Genomic DNA, 21704 nt, shown 5'->3' with positions numbered 1-21704 from the left:
AAGCGAACAGGGGCGAAGCGAAGCGAAATTATCAAAGAAAGTTTAATGTTATGCAAATGAGGAGCCTGCCGCGGCCCAATCAAATCAACAACATAACTGTTCCATTCCATTTGATTCGCCGCGACGACCTGATGACGGTTGGATTTCGCCTCTCTTCGCTTCGCTGGCTTCGCCTCCTATGTGTCCCTACCGTTAGGCCTAGTGATGACAAAACATGAATCAGCTTTGTGGCACCTTATGATTTCGATTCTGATTTGGCTGGCTTTGAAAAGAAATGCAAGTGAAAAAGAAGTCCGCGACACTGCTTGTCTACTGTGTATTTAATAGAGCAACGTTTCGACCTTCAGGTCTTCATCAGACAAAGGGTGCTTTGTCTGATGAAGACCTGAAGGTCGAAACGTTGCTCTATTAAATACACAGTAGACAAGCAGTGTCGCGGACTTCTTTTTCACTTGGATTTACTCTCATTGTCCTGCACCTGGCCCATCGGGTGGGATGTGCACACATCTACTCCTCTGAATTTCAAAAGAATGACATAGCCTATCTTAAGTGAAAGTGAACCTTGATGTCCACCATATATGTATAATAGCCTACAGTATCTTAAAACCGTGTCAATATGGTGGATAGGCTAGGGCCCGCCGTGGCTGGGGGGCCAATAGCGGGTATCGGTATCGGTGCAACACTACTTTTCACAAAAGCAAAATTGTCTCTCATTCGAAACTCTTTCACCTTCTCTAAACTCACTATGCCAGTGGTGCTCAAACTGTGGTAGGCCTACGCGTAGCCTACCACTGGTGGCACTTGAGACATCTCTGGTGGTAGCCTACTTGGAAGAATTGTAATTTTTTGGCTGATCAAGTTGTTGCAGTTGAAAATGTCTCTTTGGTCTCACATTTTGTAATAGGCCTATAGGCTATTGAATTGTGTGAATCTGAAAACATAATGCCGAATAATAGGCCTACTAGGCAAGCAAGAAATTAAAAAACAAACTTGCACTGGATGTGACCGTAGCTGTTGATGCCATTACCTCTCTTGTATTGACTGGCAAAAGTGAATATGGAAGGCCTTTACTGCGATATTCTAATGTTGGTTGTCAAGGTGGTACTCTGAGAGCTCTATATTTTCTCAGGTGGTAGGCCTACTTCACACAAAAAGTTTGAGAACCACTTCACTATGCAATGATAGCCCATATAATATAGCAATTCAGAATTGCCTTTCACCTGGTTGCAACTTGATGAAACTGCAATGTTGAAAAAATAATGTAGATGTAAAATATGTAGTATTAGTGCTTTAATTTTGAAAGCCTTTGGGGAAAACGGATGTTGAACAGCGGAAGTATCCCAGAACTCATTGCAGTTGCTCCTGAACGGAATGTAAACTGCTAGTCAACCCGTCAGTTAGCCAGAAACGGCACAACTACTGAAGATTTATTGGCGAGCTGCTTATAGTTTGACTGACAGCTCTAAAATTATTTTTTCACGGGCATTTTGTTTGCGTTTATTAATCGCCAATCCGTCAATGTCCGCTTCTACATCAGACGGGACAGAGCTAACTCGGCAGGCTAGCTAACGTTATCTGGCGTATTTTTTGCCACTGTGGCAAGGGGACCATTGAACGTGGCTAAACAGACGGTTAGCATACAAAGAGTGGGATGATGGGTTTCCGTGTTGGTGGACGGTGTAATTTTTGAAGAACTGGATATTCACGACTGTCAAGTATTGATGTTTACCTAACCCATCTACCCAAAACCCTGCTACTTGGACTTGTGTAGTTTACAAGTTATGGGAACGTTAGTTTGTCAATGTAGCTAGATAGCTTGCACACGGTTCAGCAACCAACTACGATAGCACAACATAAACAAACCGAGCACGTCTTGAACAATCAGCTGTTTTACACTGGTCAACGGTTTTGATACTCGTGTTTGTGAATTAATTGGATCCTTTTAATAATTGTGACAATTTCGGCGTCGGCTCGCTTGCATCTAAATTTACTAGCGGAACCAATCTGGCAATGATAAAATCTGTAGAACTTTGAACTGTGGTCTTCACTACCTTTCTTTTTAAAGGGTAAATTTTAGTGCTACCAGTCTAATTTACTACCTTGAACCACCGACCGCTACAATGGATGACTTTAGCTCGATCAGTCTGCTGTCGCTGGCAATGTTAGTGGGATGTTACGTTGCTGGGACCATTCCTTTGGCTGTCAATTTCTCTGAGGTGAGTATGGACTACCACTCATTGAGACAACAATGTTGGGAAGTAGCTCATCTTTTTTTACTGTCTTTAAAACGTGTCAAGTAGGCCCCAACGCTAGTTTGTAAGTAATATGTGGCATACATGCAAGGGGAGGCAAGTTTATTTGTATAGCGCATTTCATACACAGGTGCAACTGTGCTTCACAAGATTAACACATGCAAAAAGAAAGATGGAGTTGGGGGTTAATTTGACACAACTCCTAATCAAATGATATCAGGTTATATTTGAACTGCCATGTAGTACCCGATAAAGATACAGCTGTCGAGGTTAGTTGGGAATTGCATCAAGGGGTCAAGAGTACTTTGTGATGTCATGTTATGTAATGGCGCTGGTATCTCGCCCGTAGCCTAAATACCCGAAGTTGGCCAAACTAAACCAGGAGGATCCCATATCAAGAACCAAATAACTCTTTATCTCGTGAACTACTACGCAGGCACACTGATTAAACAGTAGTGCAAAGCCCTGCATAACTTGTCTGCATTTCACAATGTCTGTGTTACGTTTATTCAGAACACGTCATTTTCAGTCATGTTGGGGCTGCCAATTCTATACGTGCACATTTTACATTGAGTTGGGTTTGGATGGACAACATTTCTATATGTGGTGACATTCATTCCTAAATATGGACCTCTTTTCGGAGCAAGAAACAATTCAATAACGTGACACGACACCTTTCAGGCTCTGAACATAAGTCCAGTTGTGTGTTTGTGCTTAAAGGTTACAGACCTGATCAAAGCGTCATGGGTTCATATTCCACCCTCCCCAACCAGTAGATAATGGCCGAAGTGGCCTTGAGTAAGGCACCTAACCCCACATTGCTCTAGGGACTGTAACCAATATCCTGTACCTAAATAGCTCGAACTAAGTCACTTTGGATGAAAGTGTCGACTGATTAATGTAACTAAAACCCAGTCTGCTTACCTCATTTTTACCCAGTGACAAAGCATAGGCCTCTACAAAGTAATGGTTTAAAATATGACCCAATAACATCATAATAAAGCCTCATGTTACGGTGGTGATGGTAGCTTAACAGTAGCCAAACAGTGGCCAAAAAGGGTTTTTTTTTTCAAATGTGCTATTCATCAAGATTCTTACTTTCATATTTCACCCTTGAAGACAGGAGAGAGAGAAGACAGGATGACTGAGTGTATTGTAATGTAATGTAATGTAATGTAACTAAAACATTGCTTCCCCCCACAGGAGAGAGTGAAGCCATGCCTGAGTGTAATGTAAAGCAACCATTCCCCCCCCAGGAGAGATAGAAGCGACAACTAAGTGTAATGTAATGTAATGTAATGTAATGTAAAGCACTGCTTCCCCCCCCCCAGGAGAAACTAAAGCTGGTCACCGTGCTCGGTGCAGGGCTGCTGTGTGGAACAGCCTTGGCTGTCATCATCCCCGAAGGCGTCCACGCACTCTATGAGGAAGTCTTGGAAGGTGGGTTTTTATCTACAAATATTTATGTTAAAAGGTTTTGTTCAAGGTTTTAATCATCACACAAGGCCTTGACACTGGCACTGGCACCTGCCAACTGGCCAAATGCTGGCATAACTTGGCTGTGGCTTGGAATAATGTTACTGTCACTACCCATTTTGGCGGGTTGGCAAATTGCAGTCTCCTATAATGTTCTGTTGTTTTTCCCTTGTGCAATAAATGTTTATAGGCTATTTGAGGTCAGGATCTTCCTGCTTTAGAATTTCGTCTTTTGAGCCTAGACGTTTCATGTTAAAGAAAAAACTGGAAACATAACGGTGGCTACTAAAAAGGCTAAATGGCTAGTGCCACGTGAAGACCACTACCCACAATGGCTTTTATAAAGTTAAGTAAATGTCAAGCCGTGCATTACACGTCTATGTATGTACGTAATTGTACACGATCAAAAGAGGGGGAAAAAAAACTTTGAAGAAGACAAACAGCACACTGGAAAGGTCCTACTACACTACAGTACAGTTTGTGTTTAAACTTTCAGGAGTCCCAAGTCTTTCAGCCCTTCATCGGACGTCTGAGGGTTTCGATACAACTCTGGTGTGCATTTCTCAAAAGAGAAGTTGTTAATCTGTTAGCAACTTCGGTAGTTGCCAATGGGAAAATGCATTGAAAACAACAAAGTAGCTAATGTAGTAAGCAACTTTGGTTTTGAGAAATGTATCCCAGATTAATGACAAGTCTAATTAAGCAATGGCTGCCATGTCATTTTGATACATCTTGACGTTGATCAATGACAGCCTGTAGTTTGCCCCCGTGCTTTATTGTGCTGTTTCAATGAGGCCTTAATGGGATTGGAAGGCAGGGCTTTTACGCTACATTTCCTACGTGCGCTACAAAGTCCTTTTGAGAATGACTCACTCACAGTATAGCGAGGTCGATGCAGGGCAGGCTGAATGCTCCAAAACCTGTTAAGCAAAGTGCCGTTAGATGCCTTGCGCAAGTGCACCTCAATTGTGGGTAAGCAAAGATGTTGCAGGTTTTTTTTTTTCTCCAGACCTCCAGTCCCCACCCACATTTTTCTCACAATGGCAGAAGAGTCAGCCCTGTAATCTCTAGATCCTGAAGCTAACTTCCCAACCATTAGATTAGCCTTCTACATTTGCATGGTTTGTAATAGGGATGCACCAATACCGATACTGGTATCGGTATCGACACCCGATACTGCTCATTATACTCGTACTCGTACTCGTCAAGCACTTGACAATACCAGAAGCGATTAACTGCTACTACACAAAACAATGCAAAATCTTGTCACATTCTGTGGATTTGAAAGCAGCATGGAAAAAAAGTGCCACCATACATTTACTAACATTTAAATCTACATGGAAATGGACAATAAAAATATCACAGGTGGAAAAAAACAAGGCCATGCATTTATTTTCATTGTATTTTGGTGGTAAAAGGTATTGGTATCGGTATCGGTACTCGGTGTCGGCAAGTACGCACATTAATGTACTTGTACTCGTACTTGTATCGGTTTTCCAAAAAGTGGTTCCTAGTTTGTAATTGCAAGAGTCATTTGAACTACAGTAGGTACATGTATATTTCAAGAGCAGCCGTGGTGTAATGGTTAGAGAATTGGCCTGTAGATCACAGGGTTGCAGGTTCAATCCCCACCCTTACCAACCCCTTACTATTCCCTATCCCCACACTGCTCCTGGGACTGTAACCACTGCCTTGTAATATCTGTAAGTCGCTTTGGATAAAAGAATCAGCTAAGAGTAATGTTTAAAATAAGAGTAGATAGACTAAGCTAATTTCATTTTTTGAATACTAGGGAGGGGGGGCATTGGCAGGCTTGTGATGAGGTCAAGGGGGCATTGGCAGGCTTATGATGAGGTCGAGGGGGCATTGGCAGGCTTATGATGAGGTCGAGGGGGCATTGGCAGGCTTATGATGAGGTCGAGGGAGCATTCCTGCGAATTGTATGCCATTTTATTATTGCTCAGTATATTTTGACCTTAGCTTTTGCAGGAACACATCAGTTTTCATTTTGTATTGATAAATAACCTATTTCTTCTATCCTACATTTGCAAACAATTTGAGAAAACTCCCGCACACTGACCATTTTACTGTTTTCTTTACCACATGACGTTTCGGTCCTTTCAATTTGTTTGCTGAGTGACCCATGGGCCATCTCCGACGCACCTGTCAGCTGAGGTGTGCAAAACGATTAACACGTTTCCTGTCTTACCTCCACCAGACCACACTACTCCAATTGTCATTTTTGGCTTGCTGACCTATTTCCTCTGTGCTTCCTTTGCCAGGGGCACAGTGCAGAGGCGGAGGTGTCTGTGTCATGTCATATTTAATGTGAAGCTGCATAACATTAAAATAATATCGGGGGCCGGATAAAACGGCCTCGAGACATAGGTTCCCCACCCCTGTTTTAGCGGGACCACACTACTCCAACTGTCATTTTGGCTTGCTGACCCTATTTCCTCTGTGCTTCCTTTGCCAGGAGCGCACCACCACGGCGGGCACGGTGCGGAGGCGGAGGTGTCTGAGGCCAAGGTGGCGGTGGAGGCGGCGTCCGGGGCCCACGAGCACGGGGGCCACGAGCAGCTGCACGCCTACATCGGGGTCTCCCTCGTGCTGGGCTTCGTCTTCATGCTGCTCGTGGACCAGATCGGCTCCTCGCACATGCACAGCAGCGACGGTGGGTCACTGACACACTACTCGAAACGAAACTAAACGAAACGCTTAAAGGGGTATGCCACTATTTTGGGACTTAATATAGTTAAAATCGTTGGGTGGGGTTTATAAAGGTGGTAAATTGGCATACCCCTTTAAAAAAGCGTCCATAGAAATGAGAAATATAGAGAAATAGGTGCCCCGAAATAGCTGGCTCGAGGTGTCGGCAAAGATGGCCGCCAAGTGGAGGTGGTGGGTTTGGCAGCCTGTTAAATTACTAAGTAGGGCTGCACAATATATCGCCTTAATTGCTTTTTGCATAATTATTACAATTCAGGTTTCATCCTGCTCGTAGACCAGATCGAATCCTCACACAGCAGCGACGGTGGGCTCAGAGACACACTACACAAGACAAAGCGGCCTACTAGTAATGAGAAATATAGAGAAATAGATTAGGAAGTGTTCTGGAAGAAGTTGTCTGCATGCCGGACCAAGCAAACTGGTTGATGTAACGCATTGTTTCTCAGACTTTTTCAGACCGAGGACCTCTTTGTCCCCCCGAAAATGGTCAGGGACCACCTGTCAACTGAATTGATAGATGGGTGCTAATTTGACATAGTTAATTTCAATGCAGATTGTTTTTATTCACATAAAAAATTAATTTATTCACAAAACAAGATTTCAGCTATGTTCAGCTTTGTAATTATATTAGAAATATAGCCTGCTAGCTTGTCTTGGGAAAGTAGAAATCCCCTCGCGGACCACCTGAGCTCTGTCGCGGACCACCAGTGGTCCCCGGACCACACTTTGAGAATGACTGATGTAACGGATGCCAACCAACAGAGTTTGACGTGGAACGTTAATACAGTGTCATACACAGGGTTCCCACGGGTCATGGAATTTCTGGAATATCATGGAATTTCATAAAAGTTTTTCCAGTCATGGAAAGTCATGGAATTTTGCCATTTTGCATGCACAGTCATGGAATATCATGGAATTTTCTTAACAGTTGTGTAGAAGCAAAAACTTTCTTTGTTTCGTGTATAACATTGTTTCTTAGTAGTTATACTACAACGCTTAGCCAGAGAGGGGTTGGTTTCACGCTGTAATGTGCAATGAGCCCACTGAAGTCTGGCGGTGGCTCGGTGTCGACGTTTTCACACTTTTTTAAAAAAAAACAAATTTACATTATTTTTTTTACGGAGGTGGTCATGGAAATTCTGCTTTTCGGGTTTGGAAAGTCATGGAATTCTATATCTGAATTAGAGTGGGAACCCTGAATACAGTGTCATACGGTATCTGCCTCTCGGGGCCTCTCATGCATGAATGGGAGCGTTGACCGATAGGTGGCGGGTTCGAGCCCCGAGTGCGGAAGTAGCGCAGGACCACCTGAGGTTACATAGATAGACGGGCATAGGAAGTGTTGTGGGAGAGGTAGTCTGTGCACTGATTTTGCTGGACTTACAGGGTAGCTCATACACGGCAATGATGCAATGTTTACACAAAGTTACTCTCTGTCTCAACCAAAGAGAGTAAAATTGTGCAAGATTACCATGTATTTTATCTAAAGTAGAGATGCACCGGATCCTGATTTTTAGGATCCTGCCGGATACCGGATCCACTGCTTAAGATCCTGCTGGATCCGGAACCGGATACCGAATCCTACGAAAGGGTTGAAACACATAGCCAACTCGCATATGTAGACCCTTTGTATTACGTTGGCGCAAACTATTTTTAAGACTCATTGGCTTACTGCCACACTTAACTTAACTTAACTTAACTACTTAACTTTTGCATTTTTATTCTTACTGGACTATCTCAACCTTTTAAAAAAAAAAATTTTTTTATTTTTTTTTATTATTTTTAATTAACCTGAGGGACTTCTACAATGCACAATAATTAGAACTACTTTGGCTCTTTTATGTGTACTGAACACGTTTATCTTGACTTTTTGTGTGTATGTATGCAACATGATGCCCTACAAGGACCGTGTGTGTGTGTGTGTGTGTGTGTGTGTGTGTGTGTGTGTGTGTGTGTGTGTGTGTGTGTGTGTGTGTGTGTGTGTGTGTATATGAGAGAGAGAGAGAGAGAGAGAGAGAGAGAGAATGGCGATATACTTTTACTGTAATGTACATTTATGTGTATAAGTTCTTTGTGTATGTTTGGATTTGTGTATTTATGTAAGCTGACAGACACCTTAATTTCCTTCGGGATTAATACAAGTACTCTACTCTACTCTACTCTACTCTACACTGCCTTAAACGGTTGCTTCCAAAGGGCTTTCACTCCATGCAGCGATTGGGGTTGTGAAAGACTGACTGAAAAGCCTAGGCTACGTAAAAAGTAGAGATGCCCCAGATCCTGATTTTTAGGTAACTGCCGGATACCGGATCCACTGCTTAAGATCCGGATCCTGTGAAAATCCCTATTATCCTGCCGGATCCGGAACCGGATCTTGGATCCTGTACATCTCTAATTTTATCTAAAGAAAAGAAGGTAGTGTTTGGATCTTGCTGGTTCGTCCTCTTTAGGGAAATTTGTTTATTTGTTTGTTTTTTTTCGCCTGAAGAAGACGAAACACCTTTTTCTTTAAATGCTTTAATCTCATAACCTTTACTCTCTTGACCTTTGACCTCGAGCCAACTTCTCTGCATCACTTTTTAACAGTACAGTACTGTATGGACTATGGACTCTGAATGCCTTATCTGTGAAGTGACAAAATTGAACCCCTCTCCTCGAAGTGACAAAAAGGAAGCCCTCTGCCTTATCTGTGAAGTGACAAAAAGGAAGCCCTCTGCCTTATCTGTGAAGTGACATATTTTATCTAAAGTAAACGTGTTAGTATCTGGGTCCTGCTGGTGCTTCTTTACTGAAATTGTTTTTTTTTGTTTTTTCGCCTGAAGATGACATAAGAAAGTCTAAACACATTTCTCTTTAAATGCTTTAATCTCATAACCTTTACTCTCTTGACCTTTGACCTCAAACCAACTTTTCAGCATCACTTTTTAACAGTACTGTTTGGACTCTGATTGCCTTAAGGCCTTTGTATACCCTATGGAACTGGGTGAAATTCGTCTTTCCGGGCCAACCGTTGCTACTGGAGTTGCATTCATACCTCCGTCCGTACAATTAATGTTACATAATAAATCCTCTAGAGGGCAGAGTCGGTTGGCTACGAATGGACAGTTGCTGTGGCAGATTTGTGTTCGTTTTACAAATTATTTAGCCCAAATAAAATAGCTAGACCTAGGATTCACGGAGATGACGCACTGAAACAACTTTAAGATTTGTGTAATGATGTTAAAACAAATCCAGGAGGTTTAATGCTGGCCATTTAAGTTTGTTGATGGGAAAACAAACGTCCTCCGAGCCCAAATGTAAACAAATGAGCCATGTTTGTAGCTTGGCTTGCATGGTAGTGGAAATATGCCCTTCACAAACTCACAGGTTATTTAATTAACTATTTGTATCGTTTCTAGATGTGAAATACTTCTCTTCTTCGTTGAGTTTTTGTGAATTAGTGTCTTTTTCACTGTAAAAAACCCTAAAAAATCTGTTTCATCCGTAGTCAACGGATTGCTAAGCACTTGACCAACGGACAAACTGACGGATGAAACGACCTCCGTAACAGGGTGAAAGCGTCCGTTTCCGTAATTACCGTAGGGTATAAATGGGTCTTTATCTGACAGATAGATGTATCTGTCAACACTGGTCATGTTAAGACTGTGTACCTTAACTGACAGAGTATGTTTTCTGCACATGGTCTATCCCAACTCACAGAATGTCTTTTTGCACAATTACCTTTTTACATTGTTTACATTTTTTACATATTACTTTTTCACATTCTTTATCTAAACTATTTTTATTTTTATGTTACCCTCCCTGACTATTCCTGTGTTATTTGTGTCTTGAAATGTCCATGTGGGCATTTGTTTATTTATGTATTTATGTAAGCTACTGGATACCTGAATTTCCCCCGGGGATTAATAAAGTTACTCTACTCTACTCTACTCTACTCTACTGAAGTGACTAAAACTAACCCCTCTCCTCTGTCCCCACAGATCCCGAATCAGCACGAGTCATGACCTCCAAGATCACCACCACGCTGGGCCTGGTCGTCCACGCTGCAGGTATTTGCCTTCTGTTATTGATCCAAATCAGTAGTTTTCAACCTTTTTTATATAAACTTTATTACAGGCTCAGGGCCCACATTGGACACATTACAATACACACATCAACAACACAATGAAATACACATGCAATAAAAAGGGAAGCTAGTGAAGGCATTCATGCCAGTGTTCCCAGATAGTAGACATATATCTTACAGAGCTACGACTTGGATCAACCAATTGAGCAATAAGCTCATTTTTTGCACAATCAAGCCTGCTCATGAACTTAAAGGTAAGATTTCTGAAGAGTGCCATAAAAGTAGTTAGACCAAATTTGCAGAATAACCCACTTGCTCTAGTACTCCTTGGTTTCTTTAGGAGAATCCTAAGATATAAAAAAAAAAAAAATGCCCTGGCTGTGACCTCTTCATAAGCCTCCCAACGTCCCCTCGACTTCCTCATAAGCCTGCCTACGCACCCCCTTACTATTAAAACATGAAATGGACTAATGCAACTTCATTGCAAGTAAGCACCACCCCCTCTCAGTTGTATCCTTCTTAATGCCCCCTCTAGGGCTCCCCAACGCCCCCTGGGGGGCTGTAGAGCCCCCGTTGGGAAACACTATTCTTAATGGTGGATGCATTTGTCCCATAATTTCGTTCTCATGGCAATTAAAATAAGAAAACATGGCCAGTGAGTGAATGCAAGCAAAACTTGTAGTTTTGTTAAGAATGCTTGCAAAGATTGTTGAGAATTACCCAGAAAATGACCTCTACTATTGCCCCCCGCCCCACCCCACCCCCCTGATGCCGATGTTTGACAAATGAAAGCCAAAAGTCTCTCTAGGAGTGATGTAACATATATTCTTTGTCCGTCTGCTGCAGTATTGTATAAGCCTGATACATCTGGTGCTATCAGATCCACTGGCAATCATCTGTCTCTGGTCTTAAACCCGTGGTGAATACTCAATAGCACTCCATATCTGTATTCAGGTTTTCCCACTGTGCTTTATTGTTAAGGCGGCCACCTTGCTAACAAACGCCTACCACCTTAAAAATACCTTCACTGCACAAATATTTTGTGTAGTGAAGGTATTTAATTCACTAAATACCAGAGAAGGTATTTTTTAGAGATTTCTATGTCCTATTGAATATGAAACTGCACAACAGTGTCCAGTGTGTCCACCAGTGATGAACGCGTATCTCTGATATCAGCCAAACCCTCCACCACCTTGAGGAATGAGAACTCTGCAGGAAACAGAAACACTATCTGTATTTGTCTTTGCTGACAGTTTTACATGGCTGCTATGACAATGTAGTTGGACCTATAATTGGAATGAATACCATTATCTGTCTTTCAGCAAAGCTGTCTGTCTGTCTGTCTGTCTGTCTGTCTGCCTGCATGGCTGCACTGTCAGTCTGTCTGTCTTTCTCTCTGTCTGTTTGCCTGCCTGTCTGTCTGTCTGTCTGTCTACCCACCCAGCTGCCTGTCTGTCTGTCAGCACAGATGTCCATCTGTCTTTCTACTCAGCTGCCAGCCTGTCTGTCAGCACAGATGTCTCTGTCTATCCAGCTGTTTGTCCCTTTCTCTGTCAGTCTGTCTGCATGTCCATCTACCCATCTGTCTGTCAGCGCAGATGTCTGTCTGTCTGTCTTTCTGACTATGTTTCCGTCTGTCTACCCAGATGTCTGTCTGTCTGTCTACCCAGCTGTTTGCCTGCCTGCCTGCACTGTCAGTCTGTCTGTCTTCCTGTCTGTCTGTCTGCCTGCCTGCCTGCACTGTCAGTCTGTCTGTCATCCTGTCTGTCTGCCTGTCTGTCTGTCTGTCTGTCTACCTGCCTGCCCCTGTCTGTCTGTCTGTCTACCTGCCTGCCCCTGTCTGTCTGTCTGTCTGTCTGTCTACCTGCCTGCCCCTGTCTGTCTGTCTGTCTGTCTGTCTGTCTGTCTGTCTGTCTGTCTGTCTACCCAGCTGTCTGTCTGCCTGCCTGCACATACAGTATGTCTGTCTGCCTGCCTGCACAGATGTCTGTCTGCCTGCCTGCACATACAGTATGTCTGTCTGCCTGCCTGCACAGATGTCTGTCTGTCCGTCTGTCTTTCTCTCTCTGTCTGTCTGTGTCTGCCTGCCTTCCCAGATGTCTGTCTGTCTGTCTGTCTTTCTCTCTCTGTCTGTCTGTGTCTGCCTGCCTTCCCAGATGTCTGTCTGTCTGTCTGCATGTCCATCTGCCCATATGTCGCTCAGCGCAGATGTCTACCTGTCTGTCTTTCTGACTGTTTTTCCGTCTGTCTACCCAGCTGTTTGCCTGCCTGCCTGTCTGTCTGTCTACCCAGCTGTCGGCCTGTCTGTCTGTCTACCCAGCTGTCTGCCTGTCTCTCTGTCTACCCAGCTGTCTGTCTGCCTGCCTGTCTGTCTGTCTACCCAGCTGTCTGCCTGTCTCTCTGTCTACCCAGCTGTCTGTCTGCCTGCCTGCACAGATGTCTGTCTTTCTGTCTGTCTGTCTGTCTGTCAGCAGCACAGATGTCTGTCTGCCTGTCTGTCTGCCTGTTTTTCTGTCTGTCTACCCAGCTGTCTGCCTGTCTCTCTGTCTACCCAGCTGTCTGTCTGCCTGTCTGCACAGATGTCTGTCTGCCTGCCTGTCTGTCTGTCTGTCTGTCTGTCTGTCTGTCTGCCTGTCAGCCTGTCAGCAGCACAGATGTCTGCAAATCAGCGGTACAATGGCTTGAGCAGGACATGACCGTAGGACTGTAAAGGGCTTTGCACAGTTAACGCACACCATGCCAAGTTACAAAAAAATGGGGTGCACGGCCTCGCGCCGCGGCAGCTTGTGGAGGGGGGTGTGACGTAATTTTGAGCACACGCCATCGTCGCCAGGGAGGTATGAGTGAGGTTACTGCCAGTTACGCGAGCTGTGAATCCTCCTTAACAATGGTGTGTGTGTGTGTGTGTGTGTGTGTGTGTGTGTGTGTGTGTGTGTGTGTGTGTGTGTGTGTGTGTGTGTGTGTGTGTGTGTGTGTGCGCGCGTGCGCGCGCGTGCGTGTGTGTGTTTCAGCTGACGGCGTGGCTTTGGGTGCCGCCGCCTCGACATCCCAGACCAGCGTGCAGCTCATTGTGTTCGTGGCCATCATGCTGCACAAGGTAACCATGGAAACACAGAGTAAACACAGAGACAACAAATATGGATTGCAGACGTTTCTAATCTGTAGGCTTTTCAGTTTGTGTCTGTTTTAATAAACATGTCAGCACTACTTCACTATATGGGGCTACAACGATTAGTCGACTAATCGTGACTAATAGACTAATAAAAAATTGTCGACTAGAATTTTCATTGTCGACTAATAGTTTCATTTGATTAAATGTTTTTTACTTACTTCACTAATGCCTTATTACATTGGAAACCTAATATTGCCCAGTATGTTTGAATTGGACATTGTATCTCGGAGTAAATAAGCTGCTATCATGATTTAAAACTCATTGTGAGCTGTAAGAATGTTTGTCACTTCCCTGCGCTAGAGGCCGGGAAGGTTTGTTGGGAGTTGGAGCAAGTCTTTTTGACTTAGTGACTAATCGTGACTAGATATATCGATTAGTCGACTATTCAAATCGTTAGTTGCAGCCCTACTTCAAATAAATACAATACTTACCTGGGTCCAGTCAGCTCTGTGTGAAGAGTCTTGGGACAAAATAATAGCCCTGTAACACTATCTTGTTGAACCCATTTAAGCCTGATGCTGCATATACGCCGCATTGACCTAGGCACCTGGAGCGACATAGACGCTGCATTCAGGCGTTTAAGATTTGAAGGGGTTTTTGGTAACACTTTATTTTAGGGATACATCTATTAGCACTAATACATACAATGTCCCTGTATAAGTAACTTGTAAGGCATGTACAAAGCAAAATCAAACATTTGTTAGGCATGTATTTGCAAATGTCTTGTTCATGCACAATAAGGGATTTATTACCAATTTAACCTTAGTAAGGACCTAATAGGCCTTAGTGTTTGCTTAGTATATGCCTTACAAGGTACTTATGCAGGCATTAACATTGTATGTATTAGTGCTAATAGATGTATGCCTAAAATAAAGTGTTACCAAAATGGGGTATGTAAGAGTTGAATGTACACATTCTCATGCAAGATGAAGGTCCTAGTTTTTAAAACGCAACTTGTTTCATGTTTGTATGTGCTTCGGAGGCTGGGATATTCAGGTTTTCATATAGGCTGAGGGCACCTTTTCCAAAAAGGGCTTAGGCACTCAGCAGGTGTCTTAGACCTAAATGGGTTACACTTCACTGTCTTAGTGTGCTAGAACTGTTTACATTTTTCTTCGTTGAGTAACTGCCCCCTTGTTTATTTGTCTATTTCCTGCGCTCCCCCTGGTTTAACCCCTTAAAGTGATACTGTCCCATTTTTGGAAATAAGATTATTTTACACCCCCCCCCACTTGAGTTAAATAATAGGGGTTTACCATTCTCCTATACTTTCAACCGTTCTCTGGGAATGGCAGTGCAAATTTTACCTCCAAACCAATGTTAACTGCTAGCTTGTTGGTAATTTTTTATAAATTTTTTCCTCTAAACCCAACCACCACCACCCCTTATGGCTTGTAGTTCAAATTTGCACTGCCATAACCTGAGAACGGTTGAAAGTACAAGATAACGGTAAAACCCTATTATTTAACTGAAGGGGAGGTGTAAAATATGCTTATTTCCAAAAATGGGACAGTATTACTTTAAGACTCTGCCCCTGTTATAAATTAGCTGTTCGCAGAATGGCAAGTCATAATGTATTACTAAAGGCCCTGTGCGCTGTCACAGTGGTGTTGTACTATTGTAGTAAAACGAACTCAGTAACTATTACAGCGTTCCAGTGGTGGAACGGCATGTGTTAGAGCAGTGTTTCTCAACAGGGGTGCCGCGGGGCCCCCTCAGGGGTGCCGGGAAACGTGGCTGATAAATAAATTATGTAATATAATACATATTTGTCTAAATTGATAAGTTAATGCTAGTCAGTGGAATCTTTCATCTGCCAATTACGCACAATAAAGTAAATATAGGTCGCCCCAGTCAGCTGCAACTTCGAACGTAGGTCGTGTGACGTCTCCAAATGTCTTACTTTTCTAAGCTTGTGTGGTATCAGATGCGATGCCATGTTACAGCTTGTTGGTTTGGGGTGCCTTGAAATTTTTCATGAATTGAAAGGGTGCCTCGCCTAAAAAAAGCTTAAGAAACACTGTGTTAGAAGCCTAATTGTGTGTTTCCTGTACTAGGCCCTTGTGCTGGGCGATAACATATACCATGATTTGGATTACTTTATATCACAATAACGATATGCATCACAGTAGTCCACTATTACGTATTTCAGTTGATCTCTTTATTTTGTCTTTATTGTGTCATGTCGTAAAACTACATTTCTTTCAAACGAATCTTTATATACTTCTTTTTTTATATGAACTTAGAGTGTGCATAGTGACGACACAATTTTAAAAAAATATATATATTAAATCGTATATTGTCTGTTTGTAATGTACAAAATTAGTTGTAATGTACAAGTTGTTGTAATGCACAAAATCACAATAGAAACATTACAGAAGATAGGGCATGATAGACCATTTTCTATCACGATAAGGACATCTATGGTTGTTTAATTGACCAACCCTACTAGAGTCCGTCCACGTTCGTCCTGGTGTGTGTTAAAAGGCTACTTGTGCGCAAGGCTCTGGCGGCGTTTGGCCTGGTGTGTGTTAAAAGGCTACTTGTGCGCAAGGCTCTGGCGGCGTTTGGCCTGGTGTGTGTTAAAAGGCTACTTGTGCGCAAGGCTCCGGCTGCGTTCGTCCTGGTGTGTGTTAAAAGGCTACTTGTGCGCAAGGCTCCGGCTGCGTTCGGCCTGGTGTGTGTTAAAAGGCTACTTGTGCGCAAGGCTCTGGCGGCGTTTGGCCTGGTGTGTGTTAAAAGGCTACTTGTGCGCAAGGCTCTGGCTACGTTCCGCCTGGTGTGTGTTTTAAAAGCTATTTGTCTATTTCGTGCGCTAGGCCCCGGCTGCATTCGGCCTGGTGTGTGTTTTAAAAGCTATTTGTCTATTTCGTGCGCTAGGCGCCGGCGGCGTTTGGCCTGGTGTCGTTCCTGATGCATGCTGGTCTGGAGAGGAATCGTATCCGTAAGCACCTGCTGGTCTTCGCCCTGGCAGCCCCTGCCATGGCCATGCTCACTTTCCTCGGACTCAGCCAGGTAACACTCAAGCACTTATCTCTAACTCTCTCTCTCTCTCTCTCTCTAGCTTTCTCTCTCTCTCTTTCTCTAGCTTTCTCTCTCTCTCTAGCTTTCTCTCTCTCTCTTTCTCTAGCTTTCTCTCTCTCTCTAGCTTTCTCTCTCTCTCTCTCTCTCTCTCTCTCTCTCTCTCTCTCTCTCTCTCTCTCTCCCCAGCCAGGTAACACTGTCACTTCTCTATAGCTTTCTCTCTCTAGCTTTCTCTCTCTCTCTAGCTTTCGCTCTCTCTATCTCTAGCTTTCGCGCTCTCTCTCTTTCTCTAGCTTTCGCTCTCTCTCTTTCTCTAGCTTTCGCTCTCTCTCTTTCTCTCTCTCTCTTTCTCTCCCCTCCACCCAGCATTATCCCCTCTTTGTCTGGCTTGGCTTGTTCCATTTCTCTGTCTCTTTCTCCCTATGTCATTCTCTCTCTCTCTCTCTCTCTCTCTCTCTCTCTCTCTCTCTCTCTCTCTCTCTCTCTCTCTCTCTCTCTCTCTCTTTCTATCTTTCTCTAGCTCTCTCACTTTCTCTAGCTTTCGCTCTCTCTCTATAGCTCTCTCTCTCTCTAGCTTGCTTTCTCTCTCTCTCTATAGCTCTCTATAGCTCTCTCTCTCTCTCTCTCTCTCTCTCTCTCTCTCTCGTTCTCTCTCTCTCTCTCTCTCTCTCTCTCTCTCTCTCTAGCTCTCTCTCTCTAACTCTCTCTCTCTAGCTCTCTCTCTCTTTCTCTCCCCTCCACCCAGCCTTATCCCTCTCTGTCTGGCTTGGCTTGGTCCATCTCTCTGTCTCTCTTTCTCTGTCTGTCTGTCTGTCTCTCTCTCTCTCTGTCTGTCTCTCTCTCTCTCTCTCTCTCTCTCTCTCTCTCTCTCTCTCCCTCCTCTCCTCTCTCTCTCTCTCTCTCTCTCTCTCTCTCTCTCTCTCTCTCTCTCTCTCTCTCTCTCCCTCCCTCTGCAAGTCTGAGTTGGTTGATATTGTTGTATTGATAAAAGGTTATACTGTATAAATGAGTGTTAAATATCTTTCTCCCTCTCTCCCAACCCCCCCTCTCCCCCTCCCTCCCTCTTCTCCCCCCCCCCTCCCCTCTCTCTCCCCCCTCTCTGCCTTCCTCTCCCCCTCCCTCCTTCTTCTCTCTCTCCCTCTCTTCTCTCCCTCTCTCCTCCCTCCCTCTTCTCTCCCTCCTCCTTCCTCTCCCCCCTTCCCTCTTCTTTCTCTACCTCTCCTCCCTCCCTCTCTCCCAACCCCCCCTCTCCCCCTCCCTTCCTCTTCTCTCTCTCCCTCTCTTTCCTCTTCTCTCTCTCTCTATCTCTCTTTCTCTCCCTCTCCCTCTTTCTCTCCCTCTCCCTCTTCTCTCCCCCTTCCTCCCTCTTCTCTCCTCTCCCCCTCTTCTCCCTCTTGTCCTCTCCTCTCCCCCTCTTCTCTCTCCCCCCCTCCCTTCTCTTCTCCTCTCCTCTCCCCCTCTTCTCCCTGCCTATCCCCCCTCACTCTTCTCTCTCCCCCCTCTTCTCCCCCCCTCACTCTTCTCTCTCCCCCCTCTTCTCTCCTCCTCCTCCTCTCTTCCTCCTCCTCTCCTCCTCTCCTCCTCTCCTCCTCTCTTCCCCCCCTCTATCCCTCTATCTCCCCCTCTCCCCTGCGGTCTACAGAGCAGTAAGGAGGCCCTGTCGGACGTCAACGCCACCGGCGTGGCCATGCTCTTCTCGGCGGGCACCTTCCTGTACGTGGCCACGGTGCACGTGCTGCCCGAGGTGGGGGGCATGGGGGGGCACAGCCACGGCGGAGGAGGAGTGGGGGGCACCAACGGCAAGGGGGGGGGCCTCAGCAAGGTGGAGGTGGGGGCCCTGGTTCTGGGATGCCTCATCCCCCTGGTACTCTCCATTGGACACCAGCACTAAGGTACCCGGAGGAGAGGATGAGGAGGAGAGGAGACGAGACGAGAGCTGGGGGAGGCACTGCAGTGGGATGGATGGGACATGAGGAGATGAAGGAACAGTGATGAACAGATGGATGGAGAGATGGATGGATGAACAGTGATGAATGGATGGATGAACAGTGATAGATGAATGGATGGATTGATGATGAACAATGGTGGATGGATGGATGGATGATGAACAGTGATTGATGGGTGGATGAATGGGTGGAGATGTGTGGGTGGAAGGGGGAAAAAGAGGGACTTGTTTTTGCGTGTTAGTGACTCAAGGCCATACATTACTTCTCATGTTGCCATTGGAGGTGGTGGGCGATGGGGTGGTGGGGATGGGGGTGATACACACACGGAGAAACAGGACTGATGCTCCAGCAACCAAGACCAGCTTGGATGACCACCAGACAAGATGGATAAAGGAGACGAGAAGAGACGAGACAAGGGTGTTTTGGGTTGGAATTGACCTGCTGTGCTTCTGGTGGAAAAACTTCTCTTAAGAGTGTAGACTGAGACGGTCTATGTGGTCTTTGGTGTCGGCATCTCTCTCCCCCTCGGCCCCCTCTCCTTTACCGCACGAATAGACCAGGCGCGATGCGATTCAAGTGACAGATCGATACGTGTCAGCATCTCTCTCCCCCCCCGGCCCCCTCTCTCCATACTGTGCATGTCGTGTGACTATTCCCATGCTGGTTTTGCTCGTGCTCATTTCGTCATTTCATTGGCCTTTACTTTACTTACCTTTATTTTTTTCTTTGTCAGGGTGAAAGGGACTTTGTAGCTTTGCTTTGTATGTGTACATTGTCGTATGTATGTATATGAGTGGATGTGTGGAAATGTGTGTGTGTGTGTGTGTGTGTGTATGAATGTGTGTGTGTGTGTGTGTGTGTGTGTGTGTGTGTGTGTGTGTGTGTGTGTATGAATGTGTGTGTGTGTGTGTGTTGGAGGGGAGGGAAGTCAGTGACCCCGGCGAGGCGACCCTTAGACCCTTAAAGGGGGACAGTGACCAATCACGGCTCAACCCTTAGACCCTTAAAGCGGACAGTGACCAATCACGGCCCTGATACTATGGGGCCAAACCAACTTCACATCATGTATGCAGTACAGAACAATCTCTCTATTGCTTTTCGATGTTTGTTTGGTTGGTCTGTTTGTTTATTATTTTTGTTTTTACTTTTGTTTTATTTTGAAGAACTTAGCACTCTCTTCACTGGACTTCCTGAATTGGACCATGACAACAACAAGAAACAACAAAAAACGTACGACAAAAAACGTGCAGTGACATAAGGGAAATCTTTGATTTCACAGGTCTATTTAATTTATATCCAAAGTGGAGCGAGCCCTTGGTGTGTGTAATACAGTATGTTGTTCAATATCTTTTGAAAGAAAACATTCAACCGAAAAGCAAAGCTCTGGTTTGACACAGAACGACTGCTAGGGATGCACCGATACCGATACTGGTATCGGTATCGGCACCCGATACTGCTCATTATACTCGTACTCGTCAAGCAGTTGCCGATACCAGGAACGATACTGCTATTGCACAAAACAATGCAAAATCTTGTCACGTTCTGTGGACTTGAAAGCAGCATGGAAAAAAGTGCCACCTCATACATTTACTAACATTTAAATCTACATGGAAATGGACAATAAAAATATCACGGGTGGAAAAAAACAAGGCCATGCATTTATCGGCAAGTACACACATTAATGTACTCGTACTTGTATCGGTTTTCAAAAAAAGTGGTATCGGTGCATCCCTAACGACTGCACACTACTTGGACAGTGTAGATCAAACCATGTGACACACTGCCCCTTTGAGCCAGCTTCAAGACTTCAAATCACTTTCAAAGTCTTCTCTTCAGATCATTAAAATAGGTCTTGAGATGCCAAACGCATCAAAAAATAAATTACCATTTTGTGACATGTTGCACAGACGTGATACCTTTTTAATGTTACCTTTCAATGTTCCTGGTATGGAAGAGCGTGAAGTTATACTAGGGATTTTACATTTCACTTGAAGTTAACATTAAAAGTTCAATTCTTGCCGCATTAAAAGGAGAACAAGGTGTGCATCGTACTATTGGAAACCGGTTAAGGCCAGAGATTGACAGATCCACTGTTACTGTCAGGTGTTTGTGAATGAAATGAATACAATATTTGAATCTTGTGAAATTTTCATCCTCTGCTGAGCCTGTGATAACCAAACCTCTTTGTCCACCTGTGTCTGCTTCCCGTGGTGGGGATGGTACCCTAAGAAGCTGGTTCAGTTCAGTTCTAAACCAGTTAGCCTTGTGGTTAATCCTCTAATAATAGAAGAGCTTGTAGTCCTCATTTTCTTAACTGAATGATGCCTGCAGTAAGGCTGCACGATATTAGAAAAATATGCGATACACGATAACATGACTGTATACTGCGGTTATCAATATTAATCGCGATATTTAATATATGCATATATTTTCCCCTCTCTACTTGCCATTCTACACTTTATCATGTATAAAACAGCTGAGAGCAATGTTTTATTGCCATCATTATTTTTTATTAGGAAAAAAATATGGCTAATATACAGCATCAACTTAAAATGACAACATTTTTGATGCATTTTTTAACCTTCTCACCAAATTTGCTATTATTAAAAATGAAAAACTGTTTGCGATATGGGCACAACTTTTGCGATACGTATATCGCAAGCTGCGATAACGCGATATCGATCAATTTTCGATATATCGTGCAGCCCTAGCCTGCAGGCACATCTACTAGCAGGTTTTTCCACTTCCTGGTTTATCACTTAGCCATGTTCTTCTTAGTATACACCCCTGCTCCCCTGTTCCTGGGGTCCGTATCTCGAAAGCGTCTTTGCTAACGACGGTAGCAACGCCCTTCGTAAGAGCAACTCAACTCTCTCTCGACAGCAACGCTCACCACTAAATCCAAGGGAATGGTGAGACGGTCTCAAGACGGTTAGCAACGACAAGAATCGAGAAACGGATCCCTGGAGCTGATGGCCTGTGTGTTTATTTGTGTATGTAAACATTAACACTGCTGTATGTTACTTTTGCTAACGTCT

The 21704-nt window shown here is 44.3% G+C and overlaps 1 protein-coding gene across 1 annotated transcript; it reads left to right on the top strand.

Moving 5' to 3' along the window:
* Positions 1-1364: 1364 nt before the first annotated feature.
* Positions 1365-18763, top strand: slc39a9 (solute carrier family 39 member 9). Its single transcript, XM_063183414.1, has 7 exons — positions 1365-2216; positions 3584-3692; positions 6205-6402; positions 10439-10507; positions 13536-13621; positions 16577-16711; positions 18363-18763. Exons 1-7 carry the CDS (start codon positions 2121-2123, stop codon positions 18609-18611), a joined length of 942 nt encoding a protein of 313 aa, XP_063039484.1. The 5' UTR covers positions 1365-2120; the 3' UTR covers positions 18612-18763.
* The last annotated feature ends 2941 nt before the right edge of the window (positions 18764-21704 follow it).

Source organism: Engraulis encrasicolus, chromosome 19, assembly GCF_034702125.1.
Source record: "Engraulis encrasicolus isolate BLACKSEA-1 chromosome 19, IST_EnEncr_1.0, whole genome shotgun sequence".
NCBI classification, from domain to species: domain Eukaryota; kingdom Metazoa; phylum Chordata; class Actinopteri; order Clupeiformes; family Engraulidae; genus Engraulis; species Engraulis encrasicolus.
This window is presented reverse-complemented; position numbering and strand designations above follow the sequence as displayed.

Coding starts and splice junctions, on each gene's coding strand:
- slc39a9 (XM_063183414.1), top strand. CDS start 2,121: ATGGATGACTTTAGCTCGATCAGTCTGCTGTCGCTGGCAATGTTAGTG. Junction 3,693..6,204: donor CTATGAGGAAGTCTTGGAAG/GTGGGTTTTTAT, acceptor TTCCTTTGCCAG/GAGCGCACCACCACGGCGGG. Junction 10,508..13,535: donor CCTGGTCGTCCACGCTGCAG/GTATTTGCCTTC, acceptor TGTGTGTTTCAG/CTGACGGCGTGGCTTTGGGT.